The following is a 15,000-nucleotide window of genomic DNA, read 5'->3' on the forward strand; positions in this document are numbered from 1 at the left end:
ACAATGCACTGAATGAGACTTAATAATGAAGACATTACGTTTCAGAGTACCAGCTGGAGGAAGACAGCCTCAGCGGCTGTGAGTCGCTACGGCAACAAGCTGGACCACAGGACCACACCCCTCACTGTACAGAAGATGGCCGCTTCAGGTACCTGTCTGTCTGTGTGTGTGTGTGTGTGTGTGTCTGTGTGTGTGTGTGTGTGTGTGTGCGCGCGCGCGCGTCTGTCTGTCTGTCTGTCTGTCTGTCTGTCTGTCTGTCTGTCTGTCTGTCTGTCTGTCTGTCTGTCTGTCTGTCTGTCTGTCTGTCTGTCTGTCTGTCTGTCTGTCTGTCTGTCTGTCTGTCTGTCTGTATAAGGTAGATACAGATGTATTGTTTATGCTTTAGGTTTAGACTTTAGACTAATGGTTTTAATGAAAGTGTTGATCAGCTGTGTGTTAACATCGGGTTGTGTTGGTGTTAACATAATGTGTTTATATTTATGTTATATGGTTATATATGTATGGTTGTTATATATGTATGGTTATATATGTATGTTCAAAGAAGTCACTGCTGAAGCATTGCATTGCATGCATTAGCCTAATGCATCTGCAAGGCATTGCATTAGCCTATGCTTTCTGATGATTTTATTTGTATTACTTTTTTTTACATTTGGGGAGTTTTATTTCATCAGTGAATTACAGATGCGTTAACAATTTGCATTGAAATGATCCATAGCCATGCCTGAGTGTTTGGTTTGCTAGGACAATACATACACATTGTGTTATTAACCCATTAAAACCGGGAAAGCATCTGTGTCATTTTAGACTTTAGCATTGGCTGTTCAGAAATAGCAGCTATATTTTTTAACATTTTTGAAAAATGAAGAAAGCATTTGTATAATCGGCTTCAGGTCTTAAATGGGTTTTAAAAGAGTAGTTCACCTAAATAATTACTTATTTTCTATCAATTACTCACCACATGAAGCATTGAATTCATGGAGATTTTTTTGTCACATTCCTGAGCCAATAATTTGATGACCGACAGTCTCTCCGGTAGGAGACTCAAAGAGTCTCCTTTGAGTCTCCTACCGGATACATTAGCATCTTTCCGCCGCTAATCAAATTATTGGCTTAGGAATGCGACAAAAACTAAAAAATCTCCATGAATTCAATGCTTTATGGGGTGTGTAATTGATAGAAAATAAGTATTTTTTGGGTGAACTACTCATTTAATGATGTGTATGTGTTTTTTCAGACATGTGCAGTGCAGTGGTGAAGGTGTGACATGTTGGTGTGTCAACAGCCAGGGCCAGGAGATACCAGGGACTCGAACCAACAACTCTGTTCCACACTGTAAGCCCCGCCCACTTACTGAGCTCCACAATAACAGCCAGGGAGGGGAATGGACGGGGACCTCCCGATACAATGTTTAATCCATAAGTGTTGCAATCTAAAAAGATTGATACAGACTTTTTACCCAGTCCCTAATAACAAACATTAAAAACAGCCGGTCTAACCTATCTTGTCTTAAAGAAGTACTTCACGCAAAAAATATTATTTTCAATCAATTACACACCTCATGAAGCCTTGAATTCACAGAGATTTTGTTTTTGTTTTTGTTGCATTCCAATAATTCAATTCAATTGGCTTAGGAATGTGACAAATACAAATTCATGGCTTCATGGGGTGTGCAATTGATTGAAAATAAGTCATTTTTGGGGGGTGAATTACTCCTTTAAGCTCCTTTTGTAATCGACTGCAGAACTGATTTCTATTGTGCGACAGCGTACAGTAAATACATAAATGTTTTCATTCTCTTACGTTTTCATCCTGTCTCTCATTCACTCGATTGCTTTACCTCTTTCCAGTGGTGTAAAGTAACTAAGTGCTGTAAGTACATTTACTCAAGTACTGTACTTAAGTCCAATTTTGAGGCATTTTTTTTTACTTACTGGAGTATTTCCAATTTTCAATACTTTTACTTCTACTCCACTACATCTCAAAGGCAAATATTATACTTTTACTCCACAACAATGATTTGAAAACTTTAGTTACTAGTAACCATTTCAGCCCTATATACATTTCGGCCATTTGAAAATAACCGATCTACAAGCTCACAATGCGTCGCAATGCGACGCATTGTGTGCTTGTAGATCTGCTATTTTACAAATTCCAAATTTTACAATTGTGAAACGGGACATTCTGCATAATGAGTACTTTTTACTTTTGGTACTTTAAGTAAATTTTTGTAGCAAGTGTACTTGCCAAAAACGGTCCGGACCGTTTTAAAAAAAATTGTTTTAAAAAAAATTAAAATTCTTTTTTTATTTTTTTTATTTTTGTTTCTTCTCAGCACCAGGAGATATCATTTTTCGAAGATTTAGACTCCAATCCACTTCCTGGTTAACTTATGTCTTCAAAAGCCTGTATCTCGGCTCCTGTGTACTTTTTTTCTAAAATATGTATTTTTGACTATTTTCGACTATTTTCAACTGGCTGCAACTATGGAACGGATTACCTAATGTTTTTAATTTTTTTCCCCCGATTGTACGAGACCTCTATGTGTGTAATGAGGGGATCACCTTGAGGACGGTGATCACTGAAAATATTTTGTGACTACTTGAAAAAGGTTCAAAAATGGTTAAAAATCCAGGCACCGACTGTATCCTGTTTTAAAAAGACCCTGGCACTCAATGTGTTAAAGAGGTGGCGCCATGGTTTTGCACTTTTTCTGTTTTTCATGTGTCTATGAGGTTGATAGAACTTCATTAAGCCCCCTGGTGGTGTTTTTATGGTGTTTTATGTCTTCTATTATGACTATTTTGAGGGTCAAACGTGCCAATGGAAAAACAGTACTTTAATGACACAGTAAAAATATACCCCCCCCCCTCATTATCATAACACAACAGGTGTGGTCATGAGGAGGAGGAGGGACTAGGATAGGTGGGTGGTTCTAAGGTGGTGGAGGAGGTGCTAAGGTGAGAACCAGGTATACTTAATGAACTGGAGGCGTGCCCACATAAAAACATAATTTTAACAATTTCTGTACACTTTTTTGAAAAAAATCTTCCTCCTAGTATAACCATATGACCTACCTGACCTATACCTGATGATTATGTTTTAGGGGGGGAAAAACATGGCACCCCGTCTTTAAGTAAATTTTGAATTCCAGGCTTTACCTTGTAACAGAGTATTTCTACATTGCAGTATCGATATCGATATCAGTACTTTTACTTAAGTAAACAATGGAGTACTTTTTCCCCACCACTGCCTCTCTCTCTACCTTCCAGGTCTGTCTTTCTGCAGGCAGCAGAGACAGACAGGGTTGTCTGAGGGCTCTGGCTCCGGCGCAGGGCTCCCAGAATGCCAGCTGTCAGGGGATTTCGAAGCCATCCAGTGTGATCCCGCTAAGGGCCAGTGTTGGTGTGTGGACCTGGAGGGCATGGAGCTCTACGGAACCAGACAGAACGGCAGGCCTGCAAACTGTACGAGAAACACTCATAATATACTACTTATTATTATTTATTTTTTTATCTATACTTTGTATAACACGATAGGATAGTCTGACAGGAAGTGGGGAGAGAGATGAGGAGTGACATGCAGCAATGGTCGTCGGGATCGGGACTCAAACCCTTGACGCGCTGTCAGGCTGCTTTGGAGCCTAGGTGCCTGGACCGCTACGCCAGCGGTCCAGGCCTCAATTGGCTATTTTCAACGGAAGCTTTACCCACAAAACGGATGCTGGGGTTTAAGTGGTTAAAGGTTGTGAGCTTGTAGATCTGTTATTTAAAAAAAAGAAAAAAGAAAGAAAAAGGAAATTCAGCTGGGGGTCTGCGGCCAAATATATACATTTGAGGGTCCTTGACATGAAACGGTTTGAGAACAACTGTGTTAAATAGCGAAAATAACAAGTTTCACCGCTTTGACATGGGTGATATAAGGACACAGAGTTGATGTAGTTAATACGCTATTCAAAATGGTGTTACAAATCATCCGTAAAAACAAACTGATTGATTCACAAGGACTTTGATTGGCTGAACTTTGACCCTGCAGGTCCTGGAAGCTGTGAAGTGCGAACGCGGCGTTTCCTCCACAGCAACAGGGGGCAGTCTCCTCCTCAGTGCACAGAGGATGGCAGCTTCCTACCGGTGCAGTGCAAGTTCATCAACACCACAGACAGAATGGAACTGGACCTGCTAAACTCCTTCCACAGGTTAACACACATTCATAACGTTCAACTTATTTTTGTTAGACAATCCAAGTTTAATTGAAAATTTATTGAAAATCAAAATTGTCAGTGCATTCATTGGCTTCGCTGATAAAATAACGATTTTGCTGTAGCCTAATTCAAATCCAATTCAAATATCTGCATATGCATTATGCACATATGCACGTTCCAATAGTTTCAATTTCCATTGAATGTTTGATCAAAACAAAACCTGGTGTCCCAATTCCTTTGCCAGAAGAACTAAATAAAAACAAACACTCATTAAATGACATTTTGACTATGCTTGCGCCTCTTGGTTCTCCAACATCTCAATGTCACTAAAAACTAAGCTTCAGACCTCCCAAAACAACTACTTCTCGGCATTAAGCCCATAATCGAAAGGAGGTGTCATTCACTGCCGTTGTTTTTCCTTTTTCTCCGTTGTTTTTCCTTTTTCTCCTTTCTATAGATACACAATTAAATGGCAAATATGCTTTGAACCCAGAGTTGACACTTACAGCTATAGTTCTAGATGAACCTTTTTACAAATGACTTCCCGGACATGAAAAACAAACAATTAAGAGAATCACTACCAACAACAAAAAAACTAGCAAGTGATACATGTGTCTGTCTCTGTGTTTGTGTCTGTGCGTGTGTGCATGCGTGTGTCTGTGTGCATGCGTCTGCGTGCGTGTGCACGCGCATTTTGTGTGTGTCTGTGTGTGTAGGTTCCCAGAGGCCTTTGAGACTTTCAGCAATTTCAGGCAAGCTTTCCCTTCCGTGTCGTCCTATTGTTACTGTTCTGATAGCAGAGGCAGAGAGCTGGTCAATACAGGTACACACACACACACACACACACACGCACACACACACACACACACACACACACACACACACACACACACACACACACACACACACACACACACACACACACACACACACACACACACACACACACACACACACACACGTATTATAATCTTACTTAGAATGCAATATAAATAGGCCTACAGTATTACAGTATACTATATATATATATACAGTATTGCTTATAAGACACTATAAAGTATTTTATAATGACTTACATGGTCAAGTATACATTATAATCACTGTATAGTTACAGTTATAAGCACTCATGAATATGCATAATGTTTTAGAAGATAACACATTATAAAGCGTTTTATAATACAGCTCTAGAGTTATATAATATATTCCATGATGTGTAACATTGTGTGGTGGTATCATTGTGTAGGTGATGTGTAACATTGTGTGGTGGTATCATTGTGTAGGTGATGTGTAACATTGTGTGGTGGTATCATTGTGTAGGTGATGCGTAACATTGTGTGGTGGTCAGTGGTGGAAAGTACATTTAATGAAGTACTTTACTCAAGTACAATTTTGAGGTATTTGTACTTCGATTGAGTATTTCCAATTTCCAATACTTTTTTCCTACTCCACTACATCTCAGAGGCAATTTTTGTACTTTTACTCCACTACAATTATTTGAAAACTTTAATTACTAGTTACTTTGTAGATTTTGATTATTATCACAAAACATACATTAACCACTTCAGCCCTATAAATATTTTGGCCATTTGAAAATAGCCGATCTACAAGCTCACAATGCGTCGCGCTGAATTGTTAGCTTGTAGATCTGCTATTTTCAAAATATTTATATACATTTTGAACTTGTGAAATGGGACATTCTGCACAATGAGTACTTTTACTTACTTACTTACTTTGAGTACATTTTGATACCAATACTATTGTACTTTTATTTATAAGTAAAATTTTGAATTCCAGACTTTTACTTGTAACAGAGTATTTGTATATTGATACTTTTACTTAAGTAAAACATAGTTTAGAGTACTCTTTTCCACCACTGTCATTGTGTAGGTGTTGAGTTGCTGCTATCAGAGGTGTACGACACAGCGTTTAAAGGAGTGAGGTCCGGTCCATCCTTCTCTCAGACCAACATCTACCGGGTCCTACAGAGGAGACTGCTGGCGCTCAGACTGGCCTTGACCGGACTCTTCAGATGTAAGGCTCTACACTGCTTTAACCCTTTAAGACCGGGAACGCATCATGTGTGCCATTTTAAGATTTCTTTGGGCTATTCAAAAATAGCAGATATACAAGCTCATAGCACGGTACCGAGTGCCGCGCTATGAGCTTGTATAGATCTGCTATTTTTTAAACATTTTGAACGTTTGTGCAAATCTTTGAATATATATATTTTTTAAGCGACATTTGTAACACAAATCTTCTTCTGGGGGGTCCCTGGAACAACATATATACAAAATATTTCACAAATGTTCGCTTTAAAAAATATACATCTAAAGATTTGCACGAACTGTCAAGATTTAAAAGAAAACAATCTGATCTACAAGCTTGTGGTGCCGCGCTATGAGCTTGTATCTGTTATTTTTTAATAGCCAAGGAAATCTAAAAATGACACAGGATATCTCCCGGTCTAAATGGGTTAAAACAGTGATTCTCAACCTTTTAATTCCAAGGACCCCCCACTTTGATGCGCATTAAGCCTCGGACCCCTCAATGTTTATTTTACCCTGAGTGCGTGCAAATGGAACCAACAGGCCTGTAAGGGTCCATTTGGTTCCATTTGTGCACTCTCAAAGTTACAGACCTGTAAGGGTCCTGTTGGACACCTGGTGGTTCCCGGACCCGGTTATAATATGACATAAAGTCTTGACATTATTAATGTATAAGGCAGCTCTTGCTCTAATTGGCTATTGGAAGCAGTAAGCACTGGTTTAAACTGGAACACTATGTGAAGGAAATCCCTCCCAGAGCCATAAAGTGTCCCACAGTAAAATTCTTCCTTTTTCCTCCTGCAAATTATCATTTCTTCCTTGTTGTTTCCTAGGTCCTATACAGCATTGGTTCTCAAAGTGGGGTCCGGGGACCCCCAGGGGTCCTTGGGGGGTTCTAGGGGGTCCCCAGCAAAATTATTTTAACCACTTTATCCATTCATTCGTTGGCTATTCAAAAATAGCAGATATACAAGCTCACAGTGTGTCACTTCGTATCGCGCTGCGAGCTTGTAAATCTTTGATAAATCTTGAAAGTGTTGTGAAAAACGTTTAATAATGTTTTAATTGTTAACACAAATCTTCTTTTCTGGGGGTCCCTGGCACAAAACTTTTTCAGATGAGGGTCCGCGACCAAATATATATCAATTTGGGGGTCCTTGGCACGAAAACATTGGAAAACTTCTGCTACAGTCATTAGTATACATATTCCTTGTTGTTTCCTAGATTATTTGTTCCTTGTCGTTTCCTAGATTCTACAGTCATTGTTCCTTGTTGTTTGCTAGGTCCTACGGCGTGCGAGCAGCAGAGGCAGGCAGCAGAGCAGGTGTCCAGCGGTTATGTTCCACAGTGTGAGTCCAGTGGGGTGTATTTTCCCAGACAGTGCCAGACAGGAGGCCAGTGCTGGTGTGTGGACCCTACAGGCACAGAGCTCTCTGGATCACGGCAGCATGGAGATACTGTGGTCTGCAGTGAGTATACCATTCACATCACTGTGGTCTGCAGTGAGTAGGCCTACCATTCACATCACCGTGGTCTGCAGTGACTACCATTCACTTAACAGTGGTCTGCAGTGAGTTCCATTCACATCACTGTGGTCTGCAGTGACTACCATTCACCTAACTGTGGTCTGCAGTAGCTACCATTCACATTACTGTGGTCTGCAGTGACTACCATTCACCTCACTGTGGTCTGCAGTGAGTACCATTCACTTCACTGTGGTCTGCAGTGATTACCATTCACTTCACTGTGGTCTGCAGTGACTACCATTCACCTCACTGTGGTCTGCTGTGAGTACCATTCACGTCACTGTGGTTTGCATTGAGTTCCATTCACTTCACTGTGGTCTGCAGTGAGTACCATTCACTTCACTGTGGTCTGCAGTGACTACTATTCACCTCACTGTGGTCTGCAGTGACTACTATTCACCTCACTGTGGTCTGCAGTGACTACTATTCACCTCACTGTGGTCTGCAGTGAGTACCATTCACTTCACTGTGGTCTGCAGTGACTACTATTCACCTCACTGTGGTCTGCAGTGACTACTATTCACCTCACTGTGGTCTGCAGTGAGTACCATTCACTTCACTGTGGTCTGCAGTGACTACTATTCACCTCTGACTACCATTCACCTCACTGTAGTCTGCAGTGAGTACCATTCACTTCACTGTGGTTTGCAGTGAGTACCATTCACATCACTGTGGTTTGCAGTGAGCTCCATTCACCTCACTGTGGTCTGCACTGCAGTGAGTACCATTCACATCATATTGGTCTGCAGTGACTACCATTCACATACTGTCACTCACTAGTTTTGTGTTCAAAGACAAAGATAACGCACATCTGACTTCGATGCTGAGACAAAATGAAAGGGAAGCTAGCAAGTGACTTTTAATGTTCCAAACTTTATTTCCGCAGCAAATAACGTTTCAACCTATCGGTCTTCTTCAAGTAGTAGCAAGCCTGCAAGGTCAAAACATTGTTATTTGATGATGTTGGGAATAAAGTGTGGAACATTAAAAGTGAGTTGCGAGCCCTTCTTTCATTTACATTGCTTTTATGAGACACTCTAGTATGACCATAAATTGAATAAAGTCAACACTGCAATATGTACCTCTTATTGTGTGTGTGTGTGTGTGTGTGTGTGTGTGTGTGTGTGTGTGTGTGTGTGTGTGTATGTGTGTGTGTGTGTGTGTGCGTGTTTGTGCGCGTGCGTGTGTGCGTGCACATGCGTGCCTGCTTGCATGCGTATGTGTGTGTGTGTGTGTGTGAGAGAGAGAATGTGTTTATCATCATCATCATGAGTTGATGAGTGTGTTTATATTGTGGTCATATGCTATCAGTGGTGTAAAGTAACTTACATACAAGTACATTTACTCAAATAATGTACTTAAGTAAAATGTTGAGGTACTTTTACTTTACTGGAGTATTTCCAATTGTCTATACTTTTACTTCTACTCCACTACATCTCCGAGACAAATATTGTACTTTTACTCCACTACAATTATTTTAAAACTTTAGTTACTATTACTTTGCAGATATAAATGATTATATTATAAAACATACATTAATCACTTCAACCCTAATTTGTATACCTAGGCTATTTGAAAATAGCCGATCTACAAGCTCACAACGTATCGCATCACGACGCGTTGTGAGCATGTAGATCTGCTATTTTCAAACATTTTAGTACTTTTACTTTTGGTACTTTAAGTACATTTTTATACCAATTTTACCAAGTACATTTTTGAATTCCGGGCTTTTACTTGTAACAGAGTACTTCTACATTGCAGTATTGATATTTCACTTAAGTAAAACATGTGAGTACTTTTTCCACCACTGTATGCTATATCTAGATGCAGGTATGGCATCGTGTCCGGCTCAGAGGCGTGCTGCTCTCTCCAGGCTGTTCTCTGGTCCAGTTGAACCACCCAGCACCTTCTCCTCTCCCTCCACTGGCCTCCCAGCCTCCTCTCACTCTCACAGCTCCTGCACTGAGCTCCTCCAGCCCGTCAAGGAGCTCCTTCTCCACATGAAGCAGGAGGAGGAGGAGGCCTTCCTGACCCGGCTGGCTGAGGTCCTCCACGGCCTGTTCCCCTCCGTGGGCCTGGCCCTGCAGGCTCTGTCCCTGTCCTCCTCCCCGCAACGCCTCCAGGAGAACCTGTTCGGAGGCAAGTTCCTGAAGAACGCTGCAGGTTCGTGTGTAGTTTTCATTATTGTTCATTAGTTTTTTTTTTTTTTTGCTCGGCTATTTTCACTATTTTTGAAGATTTTTGTGCTTAACCCATTTAGACCGGGAACGCATCTGTGTGTCATTTTTAGATTTCTTTGGGCTATTCAAAATATAGCAGATATGCTATTTTTTTTTTATGTATTTGGCCGTGGACCCCCATCTAAAAATATTTTGTTCCAGGGACCCCCAGAAGTTGAAACAGAGTTTAAAATGTTCGCTTTCAAAATACATACATTCAAAAAATAGCGTGGCACCAAGTGCCGCGCTATGAGCTTGCATATCTGCTATTTTTTTTTTTTATCTTGATTTTTTTTGCAAATCTTTGAATATATATATATTTTTAAGCGAACATTTGTAACTCAAATCTTGGCTTCTGGGGGGTCCCTGGAACAAAACATTTTGAGATGGGGGTACACGGCCAAATATATATGTATAAATGTTTTCTAAATCTTAACATTATGTTGCTATATCAGTAATCTCTCAAGAACAGATTCTGCTCTGCGTTTGGAATCTGTCGGGGAGGTTCGTCATAACATGTACGCAGTAGCCTACAAGTGTGCGTGCCTTCAGATCAGGAAGCAGGCCGCGCTTTACCCAATCAAATGTAGTGGGCGGGATTCACGTGTCCGTCGATCCTTCCCCACTCGAAACAAACCGACACTCATTTAACAATAGCGTCCGCGGAGCAGACAAAACCACGGAAAGATATTCACATTTTAACTTGCTCTTTCATCATAGAAACAAGTGGGCTTATAACCAAAACGATCCATGTTCTGGGAGAAGTGGTTTTAGTGTTTCGTGTAGAAATATTGTTAGTGGGAATGAAAACATAGTCGCACCACCGGAAGTGATGCGCTGAAGGCAGACCAAAACCCCGGTTTCCTTGCGCACGGGTGCTACGTTTTCTTCCTCCCAGAGCCAACTGAGATAGTCAAAAACAGCAGAGGGTGCTGTTTTTCCTTTTCATTTGGCGCTGGGTTCCCAGATTGATCAGTGGTGCTTCAACTTTTCCATGTAAAGGACCCCCAAAATGATATGTTGGCTGCGGACCCCCATCTCAAAATATGTTGTTCCAGGGACCCCCAGATTAGAAGCACAGATCGGAGTAAAAAATTATATTCAAAGATTTGCACAAAATTGTTCACGATTTTTTTTTTTTTTTGCAGATCTACAACTTGTAGATCTGCTATTTTTTAATAGCCAAAGAATTCTTAAAATGACACAGATGTGTTCCCGGTCTTAAAGGGTTAACACAGCTTAAAACTGGCACCAACATATCAGAATTCATATCCATCCAAAATGTTAGGCATACTGTATGTGTGAAATATTGCCAAAGAGTTTTGTAAAACACTCAATATCGTTTTAGTTGGAAATTTTTAAAGCCTCGTTTTTATTACGATGTTTTGTCAATTCTAGGTTTTATTTCATTATTATATCCCATTAAAACCGGGAAAGCATCTGTGTCATTTTAGATTTTTGCGTTGGCTATTAAAAAATCTACAAGATCTACAAGCTCCGATGTACAAGTGTGAGAACTGCTGATTTAGAAGGCATTTGTAGAATCGGCCTCGGGTCTTAATGGGTTAACTAACTATTAGAACCTTGGGCCGTAGACTTGAACTTCAGCGGGACGGTGGGAGACAGAGGAGTGTTGGGTCAGCCGGCTGTGAGTGAGGAGAGGAAGGAGCTGAGAGGGAAGAACACACAGCTGGTGAGGCTGGTCAGCAGGACTCTAGAAGACCCGGGCTTCCTCCATGCTCTGAGACGCACACTGCTGGGCTTGAGCAGCACACACTCTGCCTCTCTGGAACAGGTAACACACATAATAATAATGAATTGCATTTTTATGGCACTTTTCTAAGTACTCAAACTTACTCAAAGCGCTTTACAATGGTTCATTCATTCATACATTGGGAGGTGAAGCGGCGAACAGTCAACTCACTTCCCACACCAATGGTGGCAAGCTAGTGCCGACCGACTCATCGGAGGCAATGTAGGGTTCAGTGTCTTGCCCAAGGACACTTTGACATGTGGACAGGAGGAGTCGGGATTCGAAGCGGCGACCCACCGATCATTGGACGACCTGCTCTACCTCCTGAGCCACAGCCGCCCTAAACATAGACAATATTAGACTTCTTAAATATAATCTATTATGGTGCCATCTATTTAACAATATTTCTTAGGCTTTTCTGCCTTTATTTCCATAGTATAGTGGAGAGTTCACAGGAAACGGAGAGAGAGAGACAGGGAGTGACACACAGCAAAGGCCGCCAAGCTCGGGACTCGACCCCACGACTCGCTGTCAGGCTACATTAGAGCCTATGGGCCCTATCTTTTTACTTCGTTCAACATACTAGCCGATGTACATCGACACGTTGTGAGCTTGTAGATCAGCTATTTTAACTGCCAAGTTGCCATCTATTAACGTCAACGTTAACGTCAATATAACGTCATTGATATTTTAGTGCTTTCAACTGCACTGCTTTGACATTTTAAATGCAGTTGCTCCTTTTAAATCCCACACTGTTCGCGCTAAAGAATCTTCCCCCTGGCTTTCTCTGCTAAGGACTGTCATGATTTTCTCCTATTTTGTCAGGCATTACACCCTCCACCTCCATCCCACCTCCATGCCGCCAGTCTAATTATTTTACACCCATTTCCCTCCATGACCTAACAGAGCTTGGACGTGAGTTTGGACGCCTCGCTACCAAGTAATTATCGCCCCATCTCTAAGTTAACTTTTATGTCAAATATTTTAGATGTTTTAAATGAACACCACCATCCAGTCTGGCTTTTGCCAACACTCCATGGAGGCTGCTCTTTTCTCAAACAATGTATTGATGTCTGCCGACTCTGGTAAATGCTCCATTCTTGTGCTAGATGGACTTCATGAGATCTCTCTGTGAGAAGTGCTAAATCAAATGTACTTACTTAAGTGTAACACCTGAGATTCCAACCTGAGTTTGGGAAACCAAACATCTACCACTAGGGCAAGAGGGAAGATAGGATTTTGAGCTTCAGGCTGAGCTACTCTACTACACATAGCACATAATAGAATAGAATAGAATAGAATAGAATAGAATAGAATAGAATAGAAAACGATACAATTCAATAGCAAAGCATAGAATAGAGAATACATTACAATACAAAGCAATACAATACAATACAATACAATACAATACAATACAATACAATACAATACAATACAATACAATACAATACAATACAATACAATACAATACAATACAATACAATACAATAGCACAGAATAGAATATGCATTTTGCCTCATTGTTATGGTTAAATAAAAACATAATAAATAAATCATTGTCTTTGCTCCAGGTATTGACTCCAGTGCTGCGGTCGTGCTCCGGCGGGGATGCGCTGGCGGCCATGTTTGTGCCAAGCTGCACGCCAGGCGGTCAGTACCAGGAAGTCCAGTGCGACGGCGCGCAGTGCTGGTGTGTGGACCCACACACTGGCCAGGAGGTGGCGACGTCCCGAACCACGGGCCACAGACCTGTCCGCTGTCCGTCCCGGTGCGAGACAGAGAGAGCACAGGCCCTGAGGGTGAAGAGCAACATGGCCGCCGGAGCCGAACTCCATGTCCCAGCATGCTCGGAGGACGGAAGCTTCCTGCCCCTTCAGTGTGTGGGGGCCAGCTGTTTCTGTGTGGACAGGACGGGCAACAGGACGACAGATCTGACAGCAGGGGGCGCTCTCACCTGTGAGTCACAACATTATTTAGTAGTGCAGTAGTCAGTAGTGGAAAAAGCTCACAACCCGTCGCAAAGCGGCGCGTTGTGAGTTTGTAGATCGGCTATTTTCAAATAGCCATGGCTGAAGTGGTTAATGTATGTTTCACAAAGTAACTAGTAACTAAAGTTTTCAAATAATTGTTGTGGAGTAGAAGTACAATATTTGCCTCTGAGATGTAGTGGAGTAGAAGTAAAAGTATTGAAAATTGGAAATACTCCATTTAAGTAAAAGTACCTCAAAATTGTACTTAAGTACAGTACTTGAGTAAATGTACTTAGTTACTTTACATCACTGGCAGTAGTTACCTCTGAGTGACAGTGCTCAGCTGTAATAATACTGTAGGCTTGTCATTTCTACTCTATGTGTAATACTGATATCCTGTCAACTGATGTTGACTACCACAATGTTCAAATGCTTCTGTCCGTCATACAGTCTGTGCAAAGTAAGCGCTGAAAATGATCCCAGGATAAAGCGCATCCTCCCCACTTCTGTTTTGTCTTTTAATCAACATCATATTTTTCTTGTGGATGTGTTTGCAGAAATAGCTTATTTATTCACCTAAACCAAGCCCACTGAAATGCATCTAATCCACATTGTATTTGGGTGGATTTAATGTTTTTGCGCAGTAATACTGTTATGATTCTTATGCCTTACCGTCATGTTAAAAACACTGATAATTATGTGCCAATACAATATTTGTGAATTACAACACGAGTTCTAGTATGAACACTGTTAGCTTTTAGCTGACTCTATATCTAATACTGATTCAAATTGTCCTGTTGCAGGCCCAGCATCAACCCAGACACAAAACTCAACCGGGACACTTCAGAACAGACCAGGTCAGTCCCATAAAGGTCTATCTGGTTCTATTTGTACACACTGAGGATATTACTGGGCAGTTATTGATTATATGACATTATATATTCTATCCATATAATATCTGCGTCAGACGCACTGCATTGAAAGTTAGTCGGAATCAAAACCTTTGAAGTAAATGGAATGCTCATGTATTTTCTGTGGGTTGAGTCGTTCAGAAGTGTCCCATACCGTTAGATCCTCTGTTTTAATACTATGTCCTTCTGAGAGCATCGACCTCCTGTAGGAGAGACCCCGTCAAATCAAATGTTAAACTGAAATGCAACTTTTAACTGGAAATAATGGTCAATGAATGTATACGAATGAAAATAATTCTGATTCTCATGATTATGCAAAATATTTGCAATCAGGCGATTGATTGATAACACTAAAAGGATAACACAAAAAGCCCCAAAT

General features: G+C 41.0%; 1 protein-coding gene across 3 annotated transcripts in view; it reads left to right on the top strand.

Annotated features, from left to right (window-relative positions):
- Positions 1-15,000, top strand: part of tg (thyroglobulin) — a gene marked incomplete at its 5' end in the record, with an annotated part of 65,118 nt that overhangs the window by 2,144 nt on the left and 47,974 nt on the right. For 2 of the 3 annotated variants that reach the window (XM_080427252.1, XM_080427253.1), the window contains 11 exons: positions 46-148; positions 1,235-1,332; positions 3,270-3,464; positions 4,033-4,192; positions 4,915-5,021; positions 6,086-6,229; positions 7,527-7,712; positions 9,594-9,932; positions 11,584-11,783; positions 13,312-13,696; positions 14,514-14,567. In XM_080427252.1, the coding sequence (XP_080283378.1) occupies positions 46-148; positions 1,235-1,332; positions 3,270-3,464; positions 4,033-4,192; positions 4,915-5,021; positions 6,086-6,229; positions 7,527-7,712; positions 9,594-9,932; positions 11,584-11,783; positions 13,312-13,696; positions 14,514-14,567 (1,971 nt within the window). Of the gene's footprint in view, positions 1-45; positions 149-1,234; positions 1,333-3,269; positions 3,465-4,032; positions 4,193-4,914; positions 5,022-6,085; positions 6,230-7,526; positions 7,713-8,333; positions 8,341-9,593; positions 9,933-11,583; positions 11,784-13,311; positions 13,697-14,513; positions 14,568-15,000 lie in introns of those variants that run through there. The other variant, XM_080427254.1, reaches the window with a different exon arrangement.

Source organism: Gymnoscopelus braueri (assembly GCF_963280865.1).
Source record: "Gymnoscopelus braueri genome assembly, chromosome: 4".
In the NCBI taxonomy this organism is placed as follows: Eukaryota; Metazoa; Chordata; class Actinopteri; order Myctophiformes; family Myctophidae; genus Gymnoscopelus; species Gymnoscopelus braueri.